Here is a 24,475-nt window from a genome sequence, read left to right as displayed (position 1 = left end):
CGCCGAGTGGCCAGCAGGCGGCGGAAGTGGAGGCGGCGGTGGGCAGGAGACCGCGTAGCAGCCGAGACACCACCTCCTGCCCGCAGCGGCCCAGGGGCCAACCTCAGGAGCAGGACGCGGTACTCCAGACGGAAAGAGACTCGTGAACCGCCGTCCCCTTGGGCTCCCGGTTAAGGGCGGCACCTCCGCCAGCAGCCCCCGGCGGCGGCCGCGCTCCTGCCTGGCTTGCTTGGCGTCCCGGGTGGGCCCCGCTGGAGTCCCCGGCGCGCCCGCGATCGCTGGGTCATGGGCGCCACCGGCTCGTCCGCGCTGGCCCGCCTGGGCCTCCCCGCGCCGCAGCCCCGGCCCCGCTGGCTCGGGGTCGCCGCGCTGGGACTGGCCGCGGTGGCGCTGGGGGCCGTGGCCTGGCGCCGCGCGCGGCCCAGGCGGCGCCGGCGGCTGCAGCAGGTGGGCACCGTGGCAGAGCTCTGGATCTACCCCGTCAAGTCCTGCAAGGGGGTGTCGGTGAAGGCGGCGGAGTGCACGGCCCTGGGGTTGCGCAGCGGTCACCTGCGGGACAGGTAGGGCTGAGCCCGGGACCGGGGGAGGCCTGCGGAGTCCTTCTCTTACAAAGAAAGTGGGAGCTGGCGGGGGTCGGGGGAGCGGCAAGGAAGAAGAGGAAAGGGGGCCGTCACCTCCCAACAGCAGACCCAGGGTCCCGATCTGCCTTCCTGCGATGGCTCGCGCCCCAGAGGAGGTGCGCCATTGGTCCCCAGGTGTCAGCCGGTGCGCAAGCAAACTGACTCAACTCCGTCTAGCGGAAGGGGCGAGCTTCACAGGATTGGTCCCCGCCACTTTACTTTTACTGTCTCTTGAGAACTTGGGGAAACTTGGAGCCACCCCCAAACCCTCAAAGAGCTCACCAAGGTGGAGCACATAATCGTAATAACAACGATTAAAGTTTCAGATTCTTGCATCTTAAAAAGTGCTATTACATACTTTATTTTCCCTAATTCTCTCATGCACCTTTTGTTGTTGTTGTTGTTGTTGTTGTTGTTTTTGCGGTACGCGGGCCTCTCACTGTTGTGGCCTCTCTCGTTGCGGAGCACAGGCTCCGGACGCGCAGGCTCAGCGGCTATGGCTCACGGGCCCAGCCGCTCCGCGGCATGTGGGATCTTCCCGGCCCGGGGCACGAACCCGTGTCCCCTGCATCGGCAGGCGGACTCTCAACCACTGCGCCACCAGGGAAGCCCCATGCACCCTCTTATGGATAAAGAAACTGAGGTTCAGAGCCACACAGCAGTGACATCGGGACTCTTGTTTTCTTTAGCACACTGGTGCTTTGTAAATAGGGGTTTTATTTATGCCTTACCTGGGTAGTCTCGACCTGTGTGAATTCCTGGGGTTCTGCGAAGATCTCAAAGGCCCAGAGCAAGCAGCTTTGTCCTATTCTGGGTCTGGCCTTGGCCTCAGTGTAAGGCTGCACTTCAGACTCCCTCCCAGACCAGCCCTCGGTTTCTGTAGGTAACACACAGGACTGATGAGGGTTGTAACTTTTCCCCCTTCCAGTTCCCCAGACAGAGGGCAATTGGTGACACAGTGGAACGGTGAGCTGTTTTTGTCATCATACTATCAAAAAGTGTGATGGAGAGAAGCAAACAAAAGCTTGCAGTCCTAGGTGGTAATTGACTCAATGTGACAAGTGCCAGGGAGCACAGAGGAAGGAGCATGAGAAACTGGGGTGGTCAGGAAGGACTTCATAGCTGGAACTGAAAATGTGGTATATACACACTTTGGAATATTATTCACCCACAAAAAGAAGTTCTAATACATGCTAGAGCACAGACAAATCTTGAAAACGTTATGTTAAGTGAAATAAGCCAGACACAAACGGACAAACATTATATAGTTCCAATTATATGAAATACCTAGAACAGGCAAATTCATAGAGATAGAAAGCAGATTAGAGGTTGCCAGGGGCTGGGGAGAGAGGGGAATGGAATGGGTAGTTATTGCTTCATGGGTTCAGAGTTTCTGTTTGTGATGACGAAAATGTTTTGGAAATACACAGTGGTGATGGTTGCACAACACTATGAAAGTATTTAATGCCACTGAATTGTGCACTTAAAAATGGTTAAAGTCATATTGTTTTCACGTCCATTCTCTGTTGTTGGAAATTTGGGTTGTTTCTACTTTTCGGCGTCGTGAAGAAGGCTGCTGTGAATATTGGCGCCCAAGTATCTGTTGGAGTCCCTGCTTTCAGTTCTTCTGGGTGTGTACCTAAGAGTATGCCAAGTATTTTATGTTGTGTATATCTTGCCGCAATAAAAAAATTAAAAAGAAAGGCTGGCATGTGTGAAGGCACAGGTGGTAAGACTGGCTGGGAGGGTAGCTGGATGATGAAGGGCCTTGCCTGCCTTGCTGAAGAGTTAGGGGTTTTATTCTGAAAGTAGGAACCACAGGGCGGCGGTGGTGGGTGGCGGTTTGCAGAAGGGGGTGACATGATCAGATATGTATTTTAGAAATATCAGACTACCATTATTACTAGGAAAGATTACCAGAAAGAATATTCATGTGCTAGTACCAAGGATTTGGGACATCCTGTATCCAGGATGAAGGATTGGTCAGAGGGAATTCCTTCGGGAAAGGGCTTACACTAACTTTATTTTTCTAGCATAGCTGAACAACTCAACCACGATGACCCGCCGGAGGTGATGATCTAAAGTATCTGCCATATTTTTTTCTTATGTCTCTGGCTTCCCAAAGCACAAGCTCACTTCTATCCTTGTAATCATTCCATTCAGTGTGAATGGAAATGACCAAAATGTCAATGTTTAGCTTCCTCAGTAGCTGAAAGGTCCTCTATACAAACCCATCATTTTTTTTTTTTTTTTTTTTTTTTTACTGGGAACAGTTCTTTCTATTGCTTTTATTTCTCCATTTATCTTTGTTTTGGGAAGTACCTCTAGACCTTGAGTACTGGGCCCAAAAATATTGTCCATATTAACAATAGGCCTTTTGGAAAATTGCAGAAGTCACAACTCTGAATACTGAAACATTAATGTTTTTTTAAAGTTGGGGGTGGATTTGGCAAAGTGTAAGTGGCATTGTTTGCTGTTCAGCTTGACTCCACCCTCTGAGAACAATACAGCAACGTCTCCTTGTACCAGGCACCATGCTTCCTTGTCTTTCTCCGAGATAGATTCCTATCATCTCCTTAGAGCATGTTTATGAAAGTGACCAGACTTTCTGGCAATTGAGATGGACGTATAATTAACTTCTTTGATTTCTGTGCCATCAAGGAGTCCAAAATGTTCTGCAGATATTTTGTCCAATGCACGAGTGATTATTAAACACTTTGAAATTAACTGACAGATTCAGTCTTGCTGAGCTGATGAGCTGATGTTTAAGACAGGCAGACAGACTGACACACACACACATATACACACGCACACAAACTCACACACACCAGGCTTACAGCAAGGAAATCAAACATGACAGTGCATCACTGAAACTCCCCCAGAGACTGGCTGCCTGTCATGGTGGGCCATGCATACCTTGTGTTTTGAAAATGGCAGGTTTTGGCTTGTGATCAACAAGGAGGGGAATATGGTTACTGCTCGACAGGAACCCCGCCTGGTCCTGATTTCCCCGACCTGTGAGGGTGACACCCTGACCCTCAGTGCAGCCTACATGAAGGACCTGCGGCTGCCCATCAAGACACCCACCACAAATGCAGTGCACAAGTGCAGGTAAGGAAAGGATAGCTCTTAATCCTTGCGTGAGCATTTATTCCTGCAGTTTTGGGAAAATGGGAAATGTGGCGGAAATCTGGAGAAACACTGTCAATAATTAACCATTGATTGTAAATGTACCATATGTAGGGTCAGGTCCTCAACATCGTGATGATCTAAAAGAAGGTGGAAAAGGGGAGCAGCTTCAGAACTGTGTGTTGATGTGGGGCAGAGAAACATAAAAGACTTATGTAGAAAACTATGGGATCAAAAGCATATTGACATGTCAACAAGAGAAAAATAACACCACCAGAGGATAAAGGACAAAAATGGGGTTGAAGTGAGTGGGGAGAGGGTCCTGGAAGAGGTGAGGTTAGATCAATGTGTTACCCTAGGATCATGTCTATGTTGCCTGGAAAGACTGGGAATCTTCCAAATCTGAGTTATGGTGGGAGTTGCAAATGGCTATATGACCTATGATATTTAGTTCTGATGAAAGGAAGTTCCAAAATAGAAAAGACCAGCTGCAACCAGAAGAGCGTTCTGACCTGCAGATGCCCAGGTGTCCCTGTAATAGTGAGAGTGGAGATTCAGCCAGGAGACTGCTCTGTACAGAGTGTCTTTCCTCAACATCAGAAGGCCCTCAAGGGAGCAATTATTCCAGGAAACTAGCTCTGCTTTTAAGAAATCATGTCTAAAGTTCATTTTTTAATCTTATTATGAGAAAGTTAAAATATGGTCTAATTATACTTTTGTTACAGTTTCTGCATTTTGAATGAAAATGCCACGTGAATACTTAATTAGTCCACAGCCTATCATAGAAAATAACATCACATCAAAAAATGTAGTTACTTGAAAAATGTCTAAAGACCCCCAAAAGTTCGTAAAATGCAGAACTAATATGATTTCTGTAATATCAGAATTTTAAACATAGTAATATGTTTTCATTTTAATTTGATGGTTTCTCTGATTATGAAAGTAATACATATTCATTGTTGAGAAACTGGAAAATACCAAAAAAGGGAAGAAAACAAAACCCATCTGAGATAACTATGATTCATATTTTGACATATTTTCTTTCTGTCTCTATGGCTAATACTTGAAAAACCAAATTGAAATAGTACCAATCTTGAATATGGTTTATATACTTAAGTGTATGTTGAGTATTTTTTCAGATTGTTAAAAACATGGGTGTCCTCGAATGCATTTTAGCACATCCCATGTTTATACATTTGGATTGTTTTCGGTTTTTTCCAGGTATGAAGAAGAATGTGATGGATAACTTGGCATAAATCTCTGTTCATATCTCTTATTATTTCCTTAGGGAAAAAATTTTAGCAGTGGTTTTGCCAGCGACAAGAGTATGGCTCCTATAGACTTTTGATATATGTTGCTCAATTGCTTTGCAGAATGGTTATACCAGCTATATATTCACCAGCAGTTTATAAGCATATCTGTCTCATCTCATTCTGACCATTATGTTCAAAAGTATTTTGCCATTTTTGTGTTAAAACCAGTAATTTCTTATTGATTTAATTTGCATTCATCATTGTCTGAGGCAAACTTTTTAATATGCCTATTGCAATTTGTATTTCATGGTTCTCCATATTCTGATTCCTGTTTGTCTGACGCCGTTATGTTACCAAACGCAATCTGTGTGCCTGATGCACAGTGAGGCCAAGCAATACCAAAACTTCGGAGTTTGGAGCAGAAAAAGATTTACTGCAGGGCCATGCAAGGAGACGGGTGGCTTATGCCTTAAAAAGCCCTGAACTCCCTGAAAGCTTTCAGCAAAGCCCCTTTCTAGGAGAGGTGAGGGAGGGCGCGGTTAGTTGTTGCAAACTTCTTGGGGTCACATCCTTTGTTCTTGAGGTCAGGTCACGGTCAGGCCATGATGTTCCTGTAAACCTCCACCCAAACAAACGTTAGCAAATACTCAGAAATGTGAACGGGAGAGACTGAAGCTGGTAGAAGCTTTGACCTTAATGCCAGTGTCCATATACTCCAGTTGCTGAGGCCTCCATGGAGACGGCTGCGACCATTAGGTCCAAGCCTGGCCCTGACGGTGGGGGGCCCCGTGGCGAGGGCTCTGGAGCTCTGCAGGACACAGCCCTCAGCCTGTCCCCGGTGCCCTCAGCTCACCCACCCGGAGGCTCTAGGGCTTGGAGGGCTCTGGGGAAAAGGAGCACTCCGCCTCCCATGACACTCCCTGCCCCAGGACCGCTCAGTGTCAGCCCCCATCCCCGAGGCCGGGCGCTCACAGCTGCAAGCCTGCTCTGTCCCTATTTCACGAATGTGGCGCCTGCAGCCCTCACTGCCAGCAGCAACAGGGCCTCAGGCCTTCCACGGCCCACCTGCTGGCTCCTGGGGAAGGAGTGGCGGTGACGGGCCGTGGCGTCGGGCTGACCGCGGGCGGCTACTCAAACCTGCTGGCCCGGCCTGCTGAGCATGCCTGGCCCCTATAACAGTTGGATATATACCCATACTTTCTTGTGGTGAAGATTTTTTAAATTTAATTACTGGTTCCCTTGGAATTATGTGGAAACTTTTTTCATGGTCCCATACAGGCTTTTGGTCCATGCCCCAAAGACTACACAAGGTCACGTTTGGAAACTGCAGAATCAGAAAGCTTAGTTTAGGGTAAAGATGCCAAGAGCCCTTGGGACTCAGGTTTCCTTTAACAACCCCCAAACTATTAGAACTAATCAATGAATTCAGCAAGGTTGCAGGAGACAATATTAACATACAGAAAGCTGTTAAGTTTATCAAGTAGATAAGAAACAAGGATTTACTGTATAGCAGAGGGAATTATATCCAATATCTTATAATAACTTGTAATGGAATATAATCTGCAAAAGTACTGAATCGCTATGCTATATACCCGAAACGAACACAATATTGTAAATCAACTATACTTCAAAAAAAAAAGCGGGGACGGGGAACAAGGCTTGAAACTGCGTCTTCATTTTGAGCTTCCACATGGTTCAGAAGCAGGGCCAGGCTAAAATGACATCTCCTGATAAGGTAGGACTTACAGCGACATCATAGCCTGGTGCAGCCTTTTGGATATGTGTAGGACATGGTAGGATGTCCAGATCTTCAAATATCTGTTCTTTGCCCACAACCCCTGCAGAGTGCATGGCCTGGAGATCGAGGGCAGGGACTGCGGTGATGCCGCAGCCCAGTGGATAACAAACTTCCTGAAGACGCAGCCGTACCGCCTGGTGCACTTTGAACCTCACATGCAACCGAGAAATTCTCACCAGATCGAAGACCCGTTTCGACCCACAGACCAGGTCAGAGGAGCATCCCTTGGCTTTGGCCTTTGTTGTGTCCTATGGAAGACAGGCTTCCTTGGAAAGGGGAGAACAGGGCGGCATGTCTGCTGAGCTCGGTTCTGTCACTTTGCCATGACTTTCGTCACAAGCAATTGCAAAAGTAAGGCCCTTCCACTAGGAGCACCATCTGTGTTTCTCGATTTCGGGGACTCTTGCATTTTTGCCTGAGAGCAAAAATTCCTATTTACAGAAACCTTCTGGTGCTAATGCAGCTTCAAAACTGTTCTAGGTCAGTATCTTTCCCACTCCATTCTGTAATTGCATGTGGAGTCCAACCTTTTTACACTGTGATTGCAATAGTGTGGCAGCTCACAGTTGGGCCGATGAGTGTGGGTATGGAGATCCACAGATTTAAAATGACCAGACTGGCCCTTAAAGAAATAAGGCTGTAAGAATTCATCATGAGAGTGAAACATACAATGCTATGTAGTGCCATTGCCACGGCCATGCTGAACATTGATTTGCAGGTCGCGTGAAAAATAAGTATCTGAAGAATCAGTGAATATTTTTTATCACACAAAATGAGGCCATCAAAGCTTAACGAAATAAATGTGTGAGAGTTTGGAGGATGAGAAAAGGACAGCTCTAAGATTCTGAGACCATGTTCTCTTCACTCCATCATGTAATTCCTGGTATCTGCAAGGCTATTTAAAGCTTCTGAATTGCCATGACTTTTCTGTAAATAGAACTAGAGAAATATTTAGACAGATTGTGTGGGGAGGTGGGGCGGGGGGGTGGTGGAAGGTTCCAGTAATCAGACCCATGTGACCTCTGAGAAATGCCTCTGTGAGCCTCATGCTGTAACAGCTCCTATTTTCCCATCAGGTCCCGTACTCAGACGCCAGCCCCTTCTTGATCCTCTCTGAGGCATCGTTGGCAGATCTCAACTCCAGGCTAGAGAAGAAAGTTAAGGCAACTAACTTCCGGCCCAATATCATAATTTCAGGGTGTGGTGTCTATGCAGAGGTAACGCTCTACCTTTCTTGCCCCTTTCCTTGGATTTAACTTTTTTTTTTTAAGGTATGAGAGTCTTTGCTGTTGTATTAGATTATTCAGAAGGATGCATTAGGTATTGGCTCTGTATTATGCAATGATTCAAGTTTGCAATTTCTTGAGCATCTGATCAGTACAGACTTTTGTGTGGAGGATACAAATATAAATGAGGCAGAGATGCTGGCGTCAAGGGGCAGTTCAGGGTCTGAGACTTCTAAGGAGAATTCCAAGGAGGCAGGTTCATTTTGAGTCAAGTGTACTTAGCATAGAATACATGATCTGTGTGGGCCACAGAGCAGGATGTGGAAGGTGGCCTTCCTGTGTAGTTGAGGGCTCCCTTGGGAAGACAGTCATTTACAGCAGGGCTGCTGTGGGTGGGTGGTGGAGGGACACTGCCCCCAAGCTGAGATGGCACCTCCCTAAAACTCTTCCAGTGCCACCTTCAACCTGAGTGAGATGGCTCAGCCAAGGGCTGCCCCACGTCAAGAACCCAGACTGTACCACAGCCCACAGGAGCTCTGAGCATTCTAGGGGCCGGGCGTTGGGTCAGGACATCTGGATCTGAATCCCCCTGCTTCAATAAGTGGCCGTCTGACCCTGGATAAGTCCTGGAACTTTCTGAGACCTCTGCTTCTTGCGTTTATAAAATGTGAGTAATTTCAGCTGACGCCTCCCCCAAAAGCACCAAGATGTAGAAAGTGCCCAGAGAGGTGGGCAGTGGTTTCATTGCTATAATCAAAGTAAAGAAGCTTGGTTCAGGCTATCGGTCCCTCCCTGACTGTGGCCCCCTTTAAGCTTCCTCTCTTCCTGGCTTTGGTCTTTGTATCACGGTTCACATGGAAGACATTTCCTATCCCACGGTCTGAGATGGGCAGATGAAGATGGGATAAGTTCAGAGGGGATGACCCAGAGTAGGACCTCAGATTTAGGAGGTTTCTTTGAACTGACTCTTGTCCTAGAAGGCTTTCTCTCTGATTCTAAGTGTTCCCTAATTGGGATTCTTTCATATTTTAAGTTGGCTGTTAATACAACGCTTCAGCTGGGCTGGCCTCACGTTTTGGAATAATGTTTCACACATCACACAATGGGTTAGTGCCCCTGTGTACTATGCACTGTGAATAGACCTGTAGGAAAACTGGGATTGAAGAAACAGTTGCTTCTCCGAAGGAGTTCACAGTCCAGGTGATTAGAATGTGAACAGGTAGTTACAGCCAGGTAAGACAGGCCAGGAAGTTGGTGAGCCGAGGGTGGTAGGTGACCAGCCACCCAACTTTTTTAACACAGACAGGAGAGGGAGGCGACTGGGCAGTATGGGCTCAGGCCCATAAAGAATGGAAATTTATTTCTCACAGTTCTGGAGGCTGGAAAGTCCAAGATCAAGGCACCTGCAGATTCGTGCAGGTGTCTGGTGAGGACTTGCTTCCTGGTTCATAGATGGCTGTCTTCACTCTGTGACCTCATGTGGTGGAAGGGACAAGGGAGATACCTGGAGTCCCATTTTTTTTTTCTTTAAGATTTGTTTTGATGTGGACCATTTTAAAGTCTTTATTGAATTTGTTACAATATTGCTTCTGTTTTATGTTTTGGTTTTTTGGCTACGAGGCATGTGGGATCTTAGCTCCCTGACCAGGGATCGAAACCACACCCCCTGCATTGCAAGGCAAAATATTAACCACCGGACCACCAGGGAAGTCCCCTGGAGCCCCTTTTATAAGGACACTAATTCCGTTCACAAGGGTACCACCCCCATGACCTCATCACCCCCCAAAGGCCACCTTCTCCAAATACCAACACACTGGGGATTAGGTTTCAACATATGAAGGTTGGGAGGACACAAACCCTCAGTCTGTAGCAATCTCTGTCTCTACTCATGCCCTGGTCTGCGTTTTTCAAAACCTTCTCCACACTGAGGACCCCTTGACTAACATCTTTACACCAGAACACTCCCTCTGCCTTCTCTGTATTTCCACTGGGGTATCTCGTCTCAGATTCAGGAGGTCCAACACTGAGGGCTGAATTTCCACTCCCAAGTCTGCTCTGCCCAGCCTTGCACATCTCAGTGTATGGCAGCTCTCAGGCCCCAAAGTGGGAACCACTCTTCTCTTCCTTCACCTCCCACATTCGAATAATCAACAAATTTTGGTGGCTCTGTCCTCTTGCCATGCTTCTCCACTTCCTCTCTGGGCCAGGTCACCACCCTCTCTCCTGTGGTTTGTTGCAAGAGCCTGTCTTCACTGGTCTATCCTTGACTGACCCCCACCACCCTACAAGGTCTATTCTCATCACAGCTAAGGTCAAAGTCATCTGTAAATGTAACTCACATCATGTCCTCCTACTCAAAACTCTCTCTGTGTTCTCCATCTCTCTTCAAGTAAAACATGGGGTCCTTATAATTGCTGTCAAGGCCCTATGGGATGCCACACCCTCCTAGTTCCAGAGCTTTACTTCCTGTCACTCTTCCCTTCTTTGTCTCTCTGCTGCTTCCTCCCCCAGGACCTTTGCTCTTACTGGTGCCTCTGTCTGGCATGCCCTCCCTCAGGTATCTGCATGGTTCACTCCCTTACCTCTTTCGCTTCCCTGTTGAGGTCTTCCCTCCGCTTCAGTGAGGCCTTCCCTCATCACCCTGTACCCTGCTTGGCCTGCATGCCCTAGTCTCCCCCAGCCCACATCCCTACCTGATACACCGTGTTTACTGGGGGATTTGTTGTCTGTTTCCCCTACACACGCTTTCTGGGGACGGGACTTGACCATTGTTGTTTTCCCAGCTCCTAGAAACACACCCAGAGTGAATTCTTTGCTAAGTGAATGAAGGAGCCTAGATTGGCCAGGTGGCGCAGAAGGAAGAAACACTGAGGGAGGGGGCACACGAGCAGAGCTGCGCTGGCACGGAGATAACTGCTGTCTTTTACAGCATCGGCGCTCAGGGAGGGGCGTTGAGAGCCAAGGTCCTTGGTGTCAAGGGGTATCCCCTTCGGAGGAAGGGTCTGGAAAGGATTTTAGGCAAGAGAGTGGCAAAAACCGATTTGCATTGTGCACATCTGCCTGCGGCAGGGATCTCGAGACGATTAGGGCAGGTGGTGCCAGGTGCAGTGGGCGAAGCAGACTGTCCAGAGGCTGAGGACCTGCACGGAGGCTTCTGGGAAGAGAACCCCCTCCTCATTTCAGAACCTGCCTCTTGTGATCGTGGTCCTTCTCTGCAGCCCTTCACACCCATCATCTGCTCTCCTCACCCTCACTTCTCAGACCTTCACTTCAGTCCAAGGCTGCCTTTCTCCCCTCCCTCCTTCAGAGACCTCTTCCTGGTCATCAATGCCCTCCCCTTGGACCAATAGGTACTACTTCTGGAACTTTCCCTCCCTGGCGGCACCGCTCTTGTGCCTTTGCTGTTTCTCCTTCCCCTACTCCTCACTCAGGTAGGGGCTTCCAAAATTTCTGGCCTTGACCCTTCTCTTTCTCTACCTTCCCTTGGTGATGACACCCTCTCCTGCAGCTTCACCATCTGTCACCCTTATGTGGGTCCTTCCCAAGGGTCCAACCGTGGACTCCCCCTTGCAGTGCTGGGCTACATTTCTGACTGTCTGCTGGGAGTTTTCATATGTTCTGTGGACCTAGCAAACTTGTCCTCATAAGCTCCGCAAATTCCTCTTGACTTCACAACGTCTATCCTGGCTACCATATTCCTTCTTTCACCCTGGCTTAGAGCTTGTAAGTCACCCCTGACTCTTTCTTTTCCCATGTGCCCCTCATCCCCAGCCCCACCTGCTCCCTTTCTGTTCTCAGCCGCCAGCTAGATCACCTTTGTTGTCTCAAGTCTGGACCACTGAGTGGTCCTGGATGTTGTCACAGCCGAGCCTCTCAGAGCACCAGAGTGATCTCTTCTACTCTAAAAGTTTGTGACAGTCAATGTTGCTGCCTTGCTCAAAAGCCTTCAGTGGCTCCCCAGTCCTCAAAAGTCCCAAACTGCCCACTCTACCATTCTGGTCCCTTCGTAATCTTGCCACACTTTGCTTTCCCAGCCTTCACTTCCAGTAAAAGCTCCAAGCTACAGACTGGACTGAGAACTATATAAGGACTATATTCCCTTATCTCCTGCTCACCTGAAGTCTTGCCTCTTGTCCCACTTAGAAACTCCTGGCCTTCTTTAAAAGCCCAGATGAAAAGCCGCCTCCCCTGAGAGATCTGTTCTGATTGCCAGACCTGGAAGAGCTGCTTCTCTTTTCCAAAACCACACTGTGCTGTGTCTGTGCCTCTCCATATCCAGCTTCTCCTGTTTCAGTTTCTTACCACCTCAAGATAACATGTTCTTTAGGAAGATTTTCATGGGCGCTTCTCTAACGTTTAATACGGTTCTGGACCCATAGCGTGCAATCAACATGTAAATAGTTTTCTCCTTTTCCGCCAGTTTGCCAAAGAGATAGTTTACCAATGGTGGAATTTTTAACTTATTTATCTGTGATGCAATCCCCAACAGTTTTTATTTCCCATTAAAGGGGCTCTGTAAATATTTCTTTAATTAATAATAAATTAATTTCCTAAACAGAACCTTCATTTCTCTCCTTTCGGATCGTTTATGTTTTTTGTGTGACCACAGTGCCTCCTGGTGGAGAAATGTACACAGAGCAGGCTGGGTTGCTCTAATCCGAGGTGCCCAGCTTTTTGGACTGTTGTGAAACATGGCAGTGAAGAGACTCATTTTATGATTAAAAAAACAAAAACAAAACCCTGCAATACACATATCAAGAATAATACACACTGTCAGAGTTAAAATTCTGGGCCTGGAACTTTCTCTCTGGCTTGTGATCAACAAAGGACTGGGCAGATTTTTTTTTGTTTTTGTTTTTGTTTTCGTTTTTGTTTTTTTGGGGTACACGGGCCTCTCACTGTTGTTTTAACTAATGGATTCCTGTCTTTGGCTCTCAGGCACCTTCTCTGTGAGGGTAAGAAGGTCAGGACCACAATCAAATGTCATTCCTTCTGTTACTGCCTGGAGTCCCCTCACCCTTCTTTTGTGCCTCTCAAAATCTCCACCCTGGAAGACTCAATTCAGATCGTACCTTTACCCTTAAAACCTCGCCTGCCCAGAGCAGCCTAAAAATCTCTTCTTCTAAGCCACCGGCTCCATGCTTGTCTGCAAAATTCAACCAGCCCACAGGGTGCTGTCTTGTAAAGCTTTTTCTCAATTTTTCGAAACTTTTAAAAGGAATATTGACCCTTCACTTTTCATGTGTGTATGTTCTATCCCCCCTTCTGGATATGAGGGACACAGTCCATTGATTTGATTTGTCCTGAAAAGTAAGCACCAGTTACCCAGGTCGTAGACACACGCCCCAGGAGGTTCCTGGGCTGGAGAGCTTTGTGAATGCTCCCATGGAGATGCATAGGGAAGTAAAGCTACAGGCCTGCTCTGGATTTGTTCCTATCTGGCCAGGGGAACTACAAGGTCAACAGACACGACGATTAAGGACATTAATCCACCTTAGGCCAGCACGAAGGGATCTGATACAACCTAGAGTAAGCCCCCCTCTCCATACCCTCTCCTCTCTTTCACCCGCTTCCTCCATTGGCCCGACCCTGGCCTTCCACAGCACCTCCAGTCAAGTGGGGTCAGTCAGGGAGGCTTCCTGAAGGAGATGAGTTTCAATTCCAGCTTTACAAGTGAGAGGAGAGGGAGCATTTCATTTCAGGGGAAAGAACCAACAAGTCAAAGGCAGAGGGAGGGAGCAGGTAGGCGTGATGTACAGTTGGCCATCTTTGATGGAAGTGGCTTCATCAGCTGTTGAATCACGCGAAGTCCCTACACGGGTGGGTCAGGGCTGGGGATCCGAAGTGCTCACATGAGTTACGTGCTTTGTCCCCAGGACTCATGGAATGAGCTTCTTATTGGTGATGTGGAACTGAAAAGGGTGATGGCTTGCTCCAGGTGAGGTGCATGCACTGCTGCCCAGGAGACGGAGGGGAGGGGGAAGATCGTCTGCTTTGTCCCGTGTATGATGCCCTGTGTGTGTGTGTCCAGGTGCCTTTTAACCACGGTGGACCCGGACACGGGCGTCATGAGCAGGAAGGAGCCTCTGGAGACCCTGAAGAGGTAAGACTAAGCGATTTAACGTCTCTGCGAGGAAGCAGGGGAAACACCACGCAGGTGTATTCTTGAAGTGGAAGCGGGTCCTGGTGACTGGATAGTTTGGGAAACATTCCTGGGTGCTTTGGTCCCCAGAATGCCTGCTTGGCATTTTATTTTATTTTATTTTATTTTTCATTTAGAATTCATGATTCGAACACACCAATTACAATGCAACAACAAAACATGGTTTAGATGTTTTGGCAAACTTTATTGTGGACTGAGTATTTGGTGACATCACAAATTCATTAGGTGTGATAGGGGCTTTCTGGTGCTATAAGAAATGCCTATACGTTTTAAGAGAAGCATGTTGAAGTATATAGGAGTGAAGTGATGTGATATCTGGGGTGTGCTGTCTATTATTTTAGCAAAAGAACACGTGGAAATATGTGGCAAATCTTGATAAATAGAATCTTGGATAATTATGTGGGGATTCATTGCACCATTTTTTCTACTTTTATGTTTATGTTAAAATTTTCATAATAACAATTTTTTTTTTTTTTTTTTTTTGGCCGTGCCGCATGGCATGAGGGATCTTAGTTCCCCGACCAGGGATTGAACCAGAGGCCCCTGTGGTGGAAGTGTAGAGTCTTAACCACTGGACTGCCAGGGAAGTCCCATGACAATTTTTTAATGAAAGACAATAAGTTTAAATTGCATGGAATGATATTTAAGATAAGATTCATTTTTAAAAGCTGATTACAAATTAACATATATAGTATTGACTTTTTTGTTTATTTGATTTTCCTTTTTAAAATATATAAACGTGCCTGAGTAGCTAAAAGCCTGGCAGGCTATAAACCGAAATATTCATGGCTCTTTTGGTAATGAAATTATGGAGAAAATATATATTCTGGTATGTAGCCTCTAAACTTTCTATAATCAACCTGCAGTACTTTTGCTAAAACAACAATTCATGATTCACACACTTCTGTGCTGTTATCTGTCAAATCTACGGCCGGGATATTGCTGAAACCCTGAAATGCTCGTCTTCACTGGTCCCTTCCATGTTGAATGCAGGATCGCAGGTGGGGCGTCAGGTCTCATCTCTGCAGCCCGTAAGACCCTCGGCTTTGACCCTGACATGCGTCCTCGGGTATCACTTGCAGGGGGGAGGGGGAAGGCAGGGAAGATGGTGGCCCCTACTGTAGGCAAAACCCTGGAAGACTTGAGGAAAGAATGCAGTGGAAGTTTGGTCATCTGACATCAAAGCCCTCATGAAAGAGCACATTAAGGGCTGGCTATGCTTGGGCTCGTGTGACCAAACTTGTTCCCCTGGAATGGGAGTCTCTTTCGTTCCTTCTCTCATCAAGCTCATGGCCCTCTTTGGACCAACAATCTAGTCTACTTGGATCAGCACCCGCCCCTCTCTGCTGATCCTGCTGTCCCAGAAGCTACTAATCTGGCCCCCTCCCTGGCAGGCTGAAGCCTGGGGCAAGGGGCTCTGTCCCAAACAGCACGTTGCCCCCAGGCATGAAGCCAGCACCTGTCGTCCATGGAGACCAGTGTCGTGCATCAAGGCCAGGCTACAGCGAGGTAAACAGCTGGCCTTCCAGGGGCCAGGCCACATGGCAGAGAGAGGGAGGTCAGGAACAGGCTCAAACAAGGTGGGTTGGAGGGAGGTTGGGAGGGGAGGTACAGAGGGGGATTCTTGATGTGAAGGGCAAATGGCTGCTTTTTATCTGAGTCTCCACCATGGGTTGTGGATTTGTGGGAATATTCAAAGAAGGGGCTACGGACCAGCTTAAGGCAAATCCCATCCTTTTGAGGGATGTTGTGTATATCTCAATGCCCAAAACAACATTAATTTTCTGTAAAAAGTTAATACGATGGAACACTTAAGATTTGTACATTTCACTCCATGTAAATTTTATCCCCTCCCCACAAAGTTAAGAAATTTTAACCCTAGGAAATGATGTGCCAGCAGAACTGTTTAGAGGTGAAATTTACTGAAGTCTGCAACGTACTTGGAAATGGAAAAATAAATTACGATGGACCGATGGATGGATAGATACATGATAAAGGAAATATAGTAAAATGTTATATGCAGGGTCCACATGGTTGGTAATTGGATGGTCTCTTTAAAATTCTTTGAACTTGTTTGCCTGTTGGAGGATGGTCCCAATAAAATGGTGGGGAAGAGTTTACTAGATGTGGTGGGACATTCCAGAGAGGAGGGGTTCTGAGAACCGGCAGCGATGTCCTCAGAATGCGCTGGCTCACTCACCACGAGAACAAATCAGAGTTTGGTCTTCCCACTTTCCTGTGCTCGCAGAGGAGCTACACGGAAAACGAAGGCAGGGTGGACCCGGGAAGGCGTCCTGTCGTGGGTGTTGGGAGCCCTGGTTCTAACAGGTGATCCACAGACCCCCACTCTGGCTCAGGCCCTGGTGGACAGGCCTTGATGGTTCTGTGTGCAAACCAGACAGGTGATTTGGGGAATTGACTGTCATCTTTTTAAAAAAATATTTATTTATTTGATTTACTTGGCTGTGCCAGGCCTTAGTTGTGGCCCGTGGGATCTTCGTTGCTGCGGGCGGGATCTTTTTAGTTGTGGCATGTGGGATGTAGTTCCCTGGCCAGGGATGGAACCCAGCCCCCTGCATTGGGAGCACGGAACCTTAACCACTGGACCACCAAGTCCCCGTCATCCTTTTTTTTTTTTTTTTTTTACATCTTGTTCTTTCTCTCTTCCCAACACTGTGCTTGGAGTCTGGCACCTTTCCCTCTGGATTCACAAAGTGCCTGTGTTTGGGCCAGTCTTCTGAATCTTCAGTGCCTCCCCCCAGCCCGTCGGGAGCCTGTGTTTATAGAAGGAGGGTAATGGAGCCCAACACGGAGCCAGGGCTGGCAGGCAGGGTCTCCGGGAGCAGCACAGCCCTCCGGGTCTCCTGCAGGCTCTCAGGAACCATCCCAACCTAATTTCTCCTAATACCCCAGGAGATGGGTGCCAGCCTAGGTGTCTTCTCCTGTATCTTACTGAGGTGTATATTGCCGTAGATGCAGTAATGTATGTTCTCCCCAGGACAGCCGGCCATAAATCAGGAAGAGAAAGGCCCCGGCTGCCTGACATAAATCACAGAAGCGAAGCAAAGTGGTGTCAGGAGCATCCTCTCTGCTCTCCGGCTCTCCGGCAGGATGCTGGAAGCCGCACTGCCTTCCCTCTTCCTGGGTCCCCCGTGCCCAGGTCTGTGCTGCTTCAGGAATGCAAGTTCTCAGCAGGGAGACCACTACTGAATAGCTATGGGCCTCAGGCCCAGTGGAGCCTTTGTCTGGGAAATACTCACAGCCCGAAGCATGGTGGAGGCCGGTCTGCTGGCTTGAAAATATGAAGAGGGAATTATTCTTTTCTTTCTGAAGGGAGAGTGGCTCCCACACTGATCCCACAGGAGTGGTGGGGGTCTATCGCTGTTGCTTTCAATAGAAAGAATAAAGCTCATTTGTTCTGTGGATGCACTAGTTTTGTTGGATGCAGGAATACTTGGACAGTAAGGGTGTTTGCTGCTCTCCGCTTGTGTTAGACTGTGCTGTGCCAAGCTAAAGACAGAAGGATTTAGTGGTAGTGATGCCGTGGAAGGAGACAACCGCCCCCCAGCCAATCTGGCTCTATCACCTCCCAGTAACTGTGTGACATTGGTAAGTCAGCTATGTTCTTGATGCTTCTGTTTCTTTATTTGTAAAAACTGGGCTAATAATACATCTCCTGGTTCACGCTCCCCCTTGATCAGAATAAAGCAATAAATACTGTTCTTCTAATAGATGATAAAATACATAACGACCATGTAGGCTATGGTTATTGGTAGTCTCAGATTATGAACTTGACACCTTCTGAGAGAGGGAAAATCCTGGAGACATTCCTTTCCATTTTCTGAGGCTGCATTAAATGCAACGCAGCCCAACCTGCTCAGCCTTTGTCTCCTCCTCTCCGTGGTGTCTTCACGGTGCTGTTTTATTCCTGATCTGGCCGTGTACATAGCAGGTTGGGAGGTCCCAGAAGTGGCCTGTGCCCCTCGGTGGGGACCCAGCGGTGATCAGAGACCCTGCCTGCAAGTCAGGGTCTGGGCATTGACCAGTAAATGAGTGAACCAAGCAGCCCTCATCGGTGCACAGCACTTTATAGGTAACAGTTTCCACTCACACCGCTCCCTTAAGGATGGAGACCTCTGCTTAAGGTAAACAGAACGTCTTGTGTCTCCCATTAGAGTCAGTCGTTTGCTTCATATTTATTGAAGGAGAAAATACACTAAGAAAGGCGTTTTTAAATGGCTTTGTAATATATTTATCCCATCGTCATCAACAACAAAATATATACATTCGGAGAAAAAGAATCATAGGCGATCCGTGTATGAGGTAAGGCCGTGTTTTCCGTCTCTTGAGCAAGGCTGGCTGTGCCCGTGAATTCACAGACCGCTGACAATACCGTCTCAGCCCCACAAGGGGTCGCGGTTGATCTCGTTTGTAGAGTCTGCCCCGTAGCCCTGCAGGGACGGTGTCAGCAGGGGCGCAGGTGGGACGGAGCTGGGGCGGCTGGCAGGGCAAGAAGGTCGCCTCGCCCCCGCGACTGTCACCTGCGTTTGTCCCTGCTTCCCCCCTCCCCGAGCAGGTTAAGGTCCTGGGCTGGGAGGGGCGACGGCTTCTGTGGGTCCTCCGCTCCTAAGTTACCTGGCGGGGAGTAAGTGTGTGCTTACGTGGTTGATGGGAAGAGGCAGGGGAAACCCCGTTCGTGTAAGAGAATAAATATTAACCCCCTCAGCTCTTCTCAGGCCTGCGCATGTACTCAGGAGGTATAAGGAGGACCAAGGATCACATCCCTGGTGGGAAAAGTCCTGACTCTGGAGTGAGCCAGACCTTAGTCCCGGCCCCAGCCTGACCACTTGGCTCTGTGATCTTGGCCAAGTCCGTCACTCCTCTGATAGCCCCCCTGTAAAGTGGGGACGATACGCATTCCCACATAGACTTGTTGGAAGGATTAAGGGATAATCTATGTGATGTTCTTCATAAAGTGTCAATGTATGATGCACAGAACTCCAACTCTCAGTTCCCTCCCTGAGATAATCAGAACCTCAGGCGACCGAGCTTGCAACAAGGAGAAATAGCAAGCCATAAAAGTAGCCGACCTCCCCGGATCCTGAAGAAGTCACCCTCCAACGGACACAGATCCCCAGATGTCCTTGGTATTGCATGCTGACAGAGGAGAGGCAGGCTAGGAGAGGTGCCTGGTTCCCAGGGTCCAAGGTCATTGCAGAGACCTGGCTACAGTACAGGGTCTCCAGAAAGAAGCTCTAGATTTGACCCTCTCCATTTTCTCATTAGCCACTTCTGATTTGAAGAACAAAAGTAGGACTGATTTGTTGCAATCGTTTTTTTTTTTTTTTCTCAAGGCATAGTAGGATGAAAAAAAATGCTTTCCATCAAAATGTTTTAAATATAAAAGTGATGTAAAGTTGGAGTTAGCCTTTGTTATAAAGCAGAAACTGACACACCCTTGTAAAGCAATTAGACTCCAATAAAGATGTTTAAAAAAATGGAGTTAGCTTAAATGAGAAACAGAAGGAAAACATTCTCCTGGTGGAGGTGGGGTGAGGGAAAATCTTGCCGTGTCATTCACACGCATCTCATGTACACTCCTCCTGGGGATTCTTGCGTTTTCTGGCCGACAAAGATATGATACTACTTCTAACAGAGGATTTTACTCACCAACACATTCATCTGTTCAACAAATGATTGTGGGTCACCAGTGACATACAGTGCCCAGCCCTGGGTGTGAGTAGTACAAGGGGGTTAGTTAGTCACATCCCCTGCTCTCTACGGACTCTCTGTCTTGTACAGTAGAACAGATAGACACATGCCCTGACACTGCAGGACACGGCATGTGAGTGGCAAGGGGCAAGTAGAGAAAATTGAGGATGGGGAAACCACTCCTGGCTGGGGGACCCTGGGCTTCCTTCCTAGGAGAGGTGGCATTTGATTTGGACCTTGAAGAAAAGGTAGTATTCTAATGCTCGGGTAATGGAGGGAGGGGATCCCACAGAGGAACCCCCAAGCCAGGAAAATGCAAAGCAAGGTGAAAGGACATTGAGGAACCCAACAGAGCACTGCAGAAGTGCACAGAAAGGGCAGAGGGGGACAGGTTTTGAAAAAGCTGGCTGGGGCCAGGTCAAGAGCCTTGCATGCCAGGCTGAAGACTTGGAATGTTATTCCTTAGGCACTGGGGATCCATTGAAAGTTTCTGAGCCTCGGAGTGATAAGACCAGAGCAAAATTAAGAAAGTAACGTAGGGTAGTGTTAAGAGTGAATTGAAAGTGGAGGAGGGGAGAATGAGGAAGATTGGTTGGTTAAGAAGTTATTATAGGGCTTCCCTGGTGGCGCAGTGGTTGAGAATCTGCCTGCTAATGCAGGGGACACGGGTTCGAGCCCTGGTCTGGGAAGATCCCACATGCCGCGGAGCAACTAGGCCCGTGAGCCACAACCACTGAGCCTGCGCGTCTGGAGCCTGTGCTCCGCAACAAGAGAGGCCCACGCACCGCAGTGAAGAGTGGCCCCCGCTTGCCGCAACTAGAGAAAGCCCTCGCACAGAAACGATGACCCAACACAGCAAAAATAAGTAAATAAATTACTAAACTCCTATCCCCAACATCTAAAAAAAAAAAAAGCGCTGGCTATTTAAAAAAAAATAAAAAGAGGTGCCATGAAGTTATTATAGGGACTTCCCAGGTTCGATCCCTGGTCGGGGAACTAAGATCCCACATGCTGTGTGGTGTGGCCAAAAAAAAAAAAAAAAAAAAAAGAAGGTATTATAGTCATCTGAGGATGCTTGAAGCGAGATTGTGACAGTGGGAGAAAAAGTGAGCAAATTCAAAAGATGTGGTACAGGAAGAACCTCAGGACCTGGCAGCTATGGACAAGCTGTGGAAAGTGAGGGAAAAGATGTAAAGGATGACTCCAGGGCTCTGAGCCTGATGGACTGGTAGGATGATAGACATGGAGAGAGGCCGAGGAAAAAGGGAAGTGATCAAGTATGTCTGAGCCTCTCGAGTCTCTAACCTCTTAATGCTGAAAACAGGAACATTCCAAGGAGAAAAGAGGTGGGAATATGGCCATTGGTTATGCTTTGGTAGTTGGTGCATTGGGCGGGCAGTTTACTGTACAACCCCAGGAGGCGCTGTTCTATTAGTTGGGGTGGGAACAGTGCATGCTGGAGCTGGGCAACCCGCTGGCCTTTGGGGGTAGATCTTTCAGCCGAGAAGAAATCACACGCTGTTTGAGCTCTTGCTTCTGGTTGGCTGTGATTCATGGTGTTCTTTCTCCTGTTGCAGTTATCGCCTGTGTGACCCTTCTGAACGAAAGTTATATGGAAAATCACCTCTCTTCGGACAGTATTTTGTTCTGGAAAACCCAGGGACCGTCCAAGTGGGAGACCCTGTGTACCTGCTCGGCCAGGAATAGGAATCATATGTCCTGGAATAGCAGGTGTCTTTAAAAAATGTCCTCAAAAATGCCAACACTTGAAGCACAGTATTTTGGACCTGACACCTCGGCATTTTCTTTAGATCTGTGATCTCCAAGTGTTTCGTCTTTTGGACGCTTCCTTGTGTCTCAGTGCTTCCAGCATCCCAGTGCACAAAGTGAAGAAAGAGAGTTTTGATAACTTAACAGGACTTCTGTAAGTCACTTAAATGACAAAGCAGGATTCTAAAAATCGCTTGTTTAACTGTGATTGTGGAATAATTCTTTCTCCTTCTTCTCCATTCACCTACCCAGAGGGCTAACTGCCATCCTCTCATTGCTACTCTTTAGGGAAAGAGGAGAGAAGAGAAAGAGTAAGAGTGGGGGAGTGAGAAGAATGTTCTGGAATCTTTTAGTACCCCATGCCCGGGGCATGCAATGGAAATTAAATAGCTCTCCAAATAAGGCTGGACTGTCACTTCACTTTTCTCCTCAAGCCCTAGACAAGCTTTTAAAAGGGCATAAGGAGCCTGACCTTCAGGAAACACTTAGGATGTTCATTTTCCATAGATCATCTTGGACCTGGCACTATTGTCTCTCAGACAGTGTCCATGGGGATTTGATGGATCTTCATAGCATGCAGTACCTCTGGGCTGTAGGACAGCAGAGATGTCAGGGTAGAAAATCAACTCATGAGAGCAGCGTTGCAGTCAGACTCTGATAGGTAATATGTGGAAAGCAAGACAAAAACTTCCTTGCCTTGAAACGGAGTATCAACTATATCCCATTGGTGAGCCCAAACTTTTCCCAGTATATGAGAGTGAACTGTAGCACTAAGTAGGGGAAGCGCCCTTGCCTGATGTGGTCTGAGATGCTGTTTGACCTTGCCCAGGGAAACGATGGTGCCCGTCTTAAGAGCAAAAAGAAATAGTCTGAAAAGGACATGATGCCACCTAGTGGCACTGAATGACAGCTCAGCCTTTCTCAGCTTTTCAGCTGTTGAAAAGAGGGAAACTTGTGGATGGGTTTTAGTTTTCTATCCTAGAAAAGTTTTTTGAAAGAAAGTGGGGTACCCTCCAGGTACTCTCTGTTTCTCTGCTGTGGGCATTTGGTTCTAAAAGCGTGGCTGTGCCGTCACGGGGTCCTTCTGGATCTCGCTGGTCCCATCAACTCAAGACTGGTTGCTCCTCCTCAAAATCAGGGTGAAAAAGTGCTGAAGTCCATGCATGAGAAGAAACGTGAGTGTGTGATTTGAAATAAATGGCTTTATTTTAGGTTTTGAATAAAACCTTTCAAAGGTGAAAAAGAAAACATATGCCGATTCACTTAAAAACCAATATCTGATTTTTCTCCTGATCAGATTATATAACTCTAAGATCTGATGAAGTATATCTTTCGTTGCCATTTTGCCCTTTGACTGTATTAGGAAGCTAAGTCATGAAAAATGTGTTTCAAAACTGTAAATAAATGGAAGCTGCTTTAACTGGTTTCAGATCGTATTCACTTCTTGGCAGGAAGTCAGACTTTGAAAGCTGACCGATGTGAATGGGCAAAACCAATCACCCTGTCACCTGACACACACACACGCAGCATCCTCCGGCGAACGCCCATCTTTGAAGGGCTGTCAAGTAAACATGCTTTTTACCAAAAGCTGTGCATGTTTCACTTTGGTTTTATAAAAGAGTTTAGTAATCATTGGAACCAAGCCTAGCTCTGAGGTAAAATTACAAGGTAACAGGTGCACATATGTATTCTGCTTGGTGAATCTATTGCAATGTGTTTTTCACACACTCGGCGTGAAGTGCAATTAGAATAATGAATCCGTTAACCTTGGCCCATCACCTTCCCCAATAGATCCACTTTATGCTGAAACTACAGATAGATTAAGGCAAAAATAAGAGTTCAGCAAGTGGCATTACTAATGGGACCTCGTGAACCCATGGCAGAATGCACACAGGATTTAGGAAACCACGTGAACGTCGGATCTCTGAGAGCAGCCAACAGGCACTGATGAGAAACTCAAGGTTGGTTCGGTGGATATCCCAAGATATTTATAACCAGTGGCAAGCTGAATGCCTTCGACCTGAACTTCTAACCCCTTGTCAATAGTAACAGCCACTTCCCCAGGGACTCAATCTGTTTCAAAGGCCACACTCACGCGGAGCCTGTCCTTCTGTGTACTGCAGGGGAGTCCTCCAGTGGAAGGGGGCTCTAACCCTAACACCTCCCTCATTTGTCTGGAGCCTCCTTCTGCTACTCAGAGTGTGAGGAAGATTCCAGTTTAAAGACAGAGGTTCCAATGACCTCTAGAATCTCAGAGTAGTTGCCAAGCTTTCTGTCAGTGAGATTTAAAAGCCATTTACTTGTGTTTATTTTATATTTAATGAGTTGGTTAATGCCAAAGGCAGGGCTGATGTCTGGTTTATTTTGGATACTGAACCTCTGCACACAATCCCACTTGAAATATCAGGTCAGGAATATAGACCATCGCAGACCCTCAGAAAGGTCTCCTTATAGCTGCAGACAATGGACATTCAGGGTCAGGCCAAAACATCCACCGTCGTTGTGCGTTTCATTCTGGGTGGCAACGTCTCGCTGCAGTCACAGCAGGGAGTTACAAACTCACAGCTGCAGATCTTGCAAAGAACCACGTGGGAAAGAGCCTAGGCAGACTGCTTAAAGGCTCACTTTCCCAGCTGTTCCCCAGAAAAAGTGAGAACGTCACAAATGGGAAAGAGAAGCAGCAACTTACGCACAAGGGCAGGAAGAAATCGGGGTGAGCCTGATGGAAATTAGGCAGCTGTCCAGCAATGAGAAACACTCCTCATCTCCTTCTGACCTTAGTGATACGGGGTGAGGAGATGCCC

The 24,475-nt window shown here is 47.5% G+C and overlaps 1 protein-coding gene across 1 annotated transcript; it reads left to right on the top strand.

The window, feature by feature from the left end:
- Positions 1-285: 285 nt before the first annotated feature.
- MTARC1 (mitochondrial amidoxime reducing component 1) lies at positions 286-22,521 on the top strand. Its single transcript, XM_060088651.1, has 7 exons — positions 286-560; positions 3,558-3,731; positions 6,847-7,009; positions 7,877-8,017; positions 13,903-13,964; positions 14,058-14,129; positions 21,479-22,521. The coding sequence occupies exons 1-7, from the start codon at positions 286-288 to the stop codon at positions 21,606-21,608; spliced, it is 1,017 nt and encodes a 338-aa protein (XP_059944634.1). The 3' UTR covers positions 21,609-22,521.
- Positions 22,522-24,475: the final 1,954 nt, after the last annotated feature.

The sequence above is a fragment of the Mesoplodon densirostris genome, chromosome 2 (assembly GCF_025265405.1).
Source record: "Mesoplodon densirostris isolate mMesDen1 chromosome 2, mMesDen1 primary haplotype, whole genome shotgun sequence".
Classification (NCBI taxonomy): domain Eukaryota; kingdom Metazoa; phylum Chordata; class Mammalia; order Artiodactyla; family Ziphiidae; genus Mesoplodon; species Mesoplodon densirostris.
This window is presented reverse-complemented; position numbering and strand designations above follow the sequence as displayed.

Coding starts and splice junctions, on each gene's coding strand:
- MTARC1 (XM_060088651.1), top strand. CDS start 286: ATGGGCGCCACCGGCTCGTCCGCGCTGGCCCGCCTGGGCCTCCCCGCG. Junction 8,018..13,902: donor GGTGTGGTGTCTATGCAGAG/GTAACGCTCTAC, acceptor CTTTGTCCCCAG/GACTCATGGAATGAGCTTCT. Junction 13,965..14,057: donor AGGGTGATGGCTTGCTCCAG/GTGAGGTGCATG, acceptor GTGTGTGTCCAG/GTGCCTTTTAACCACGGTGG.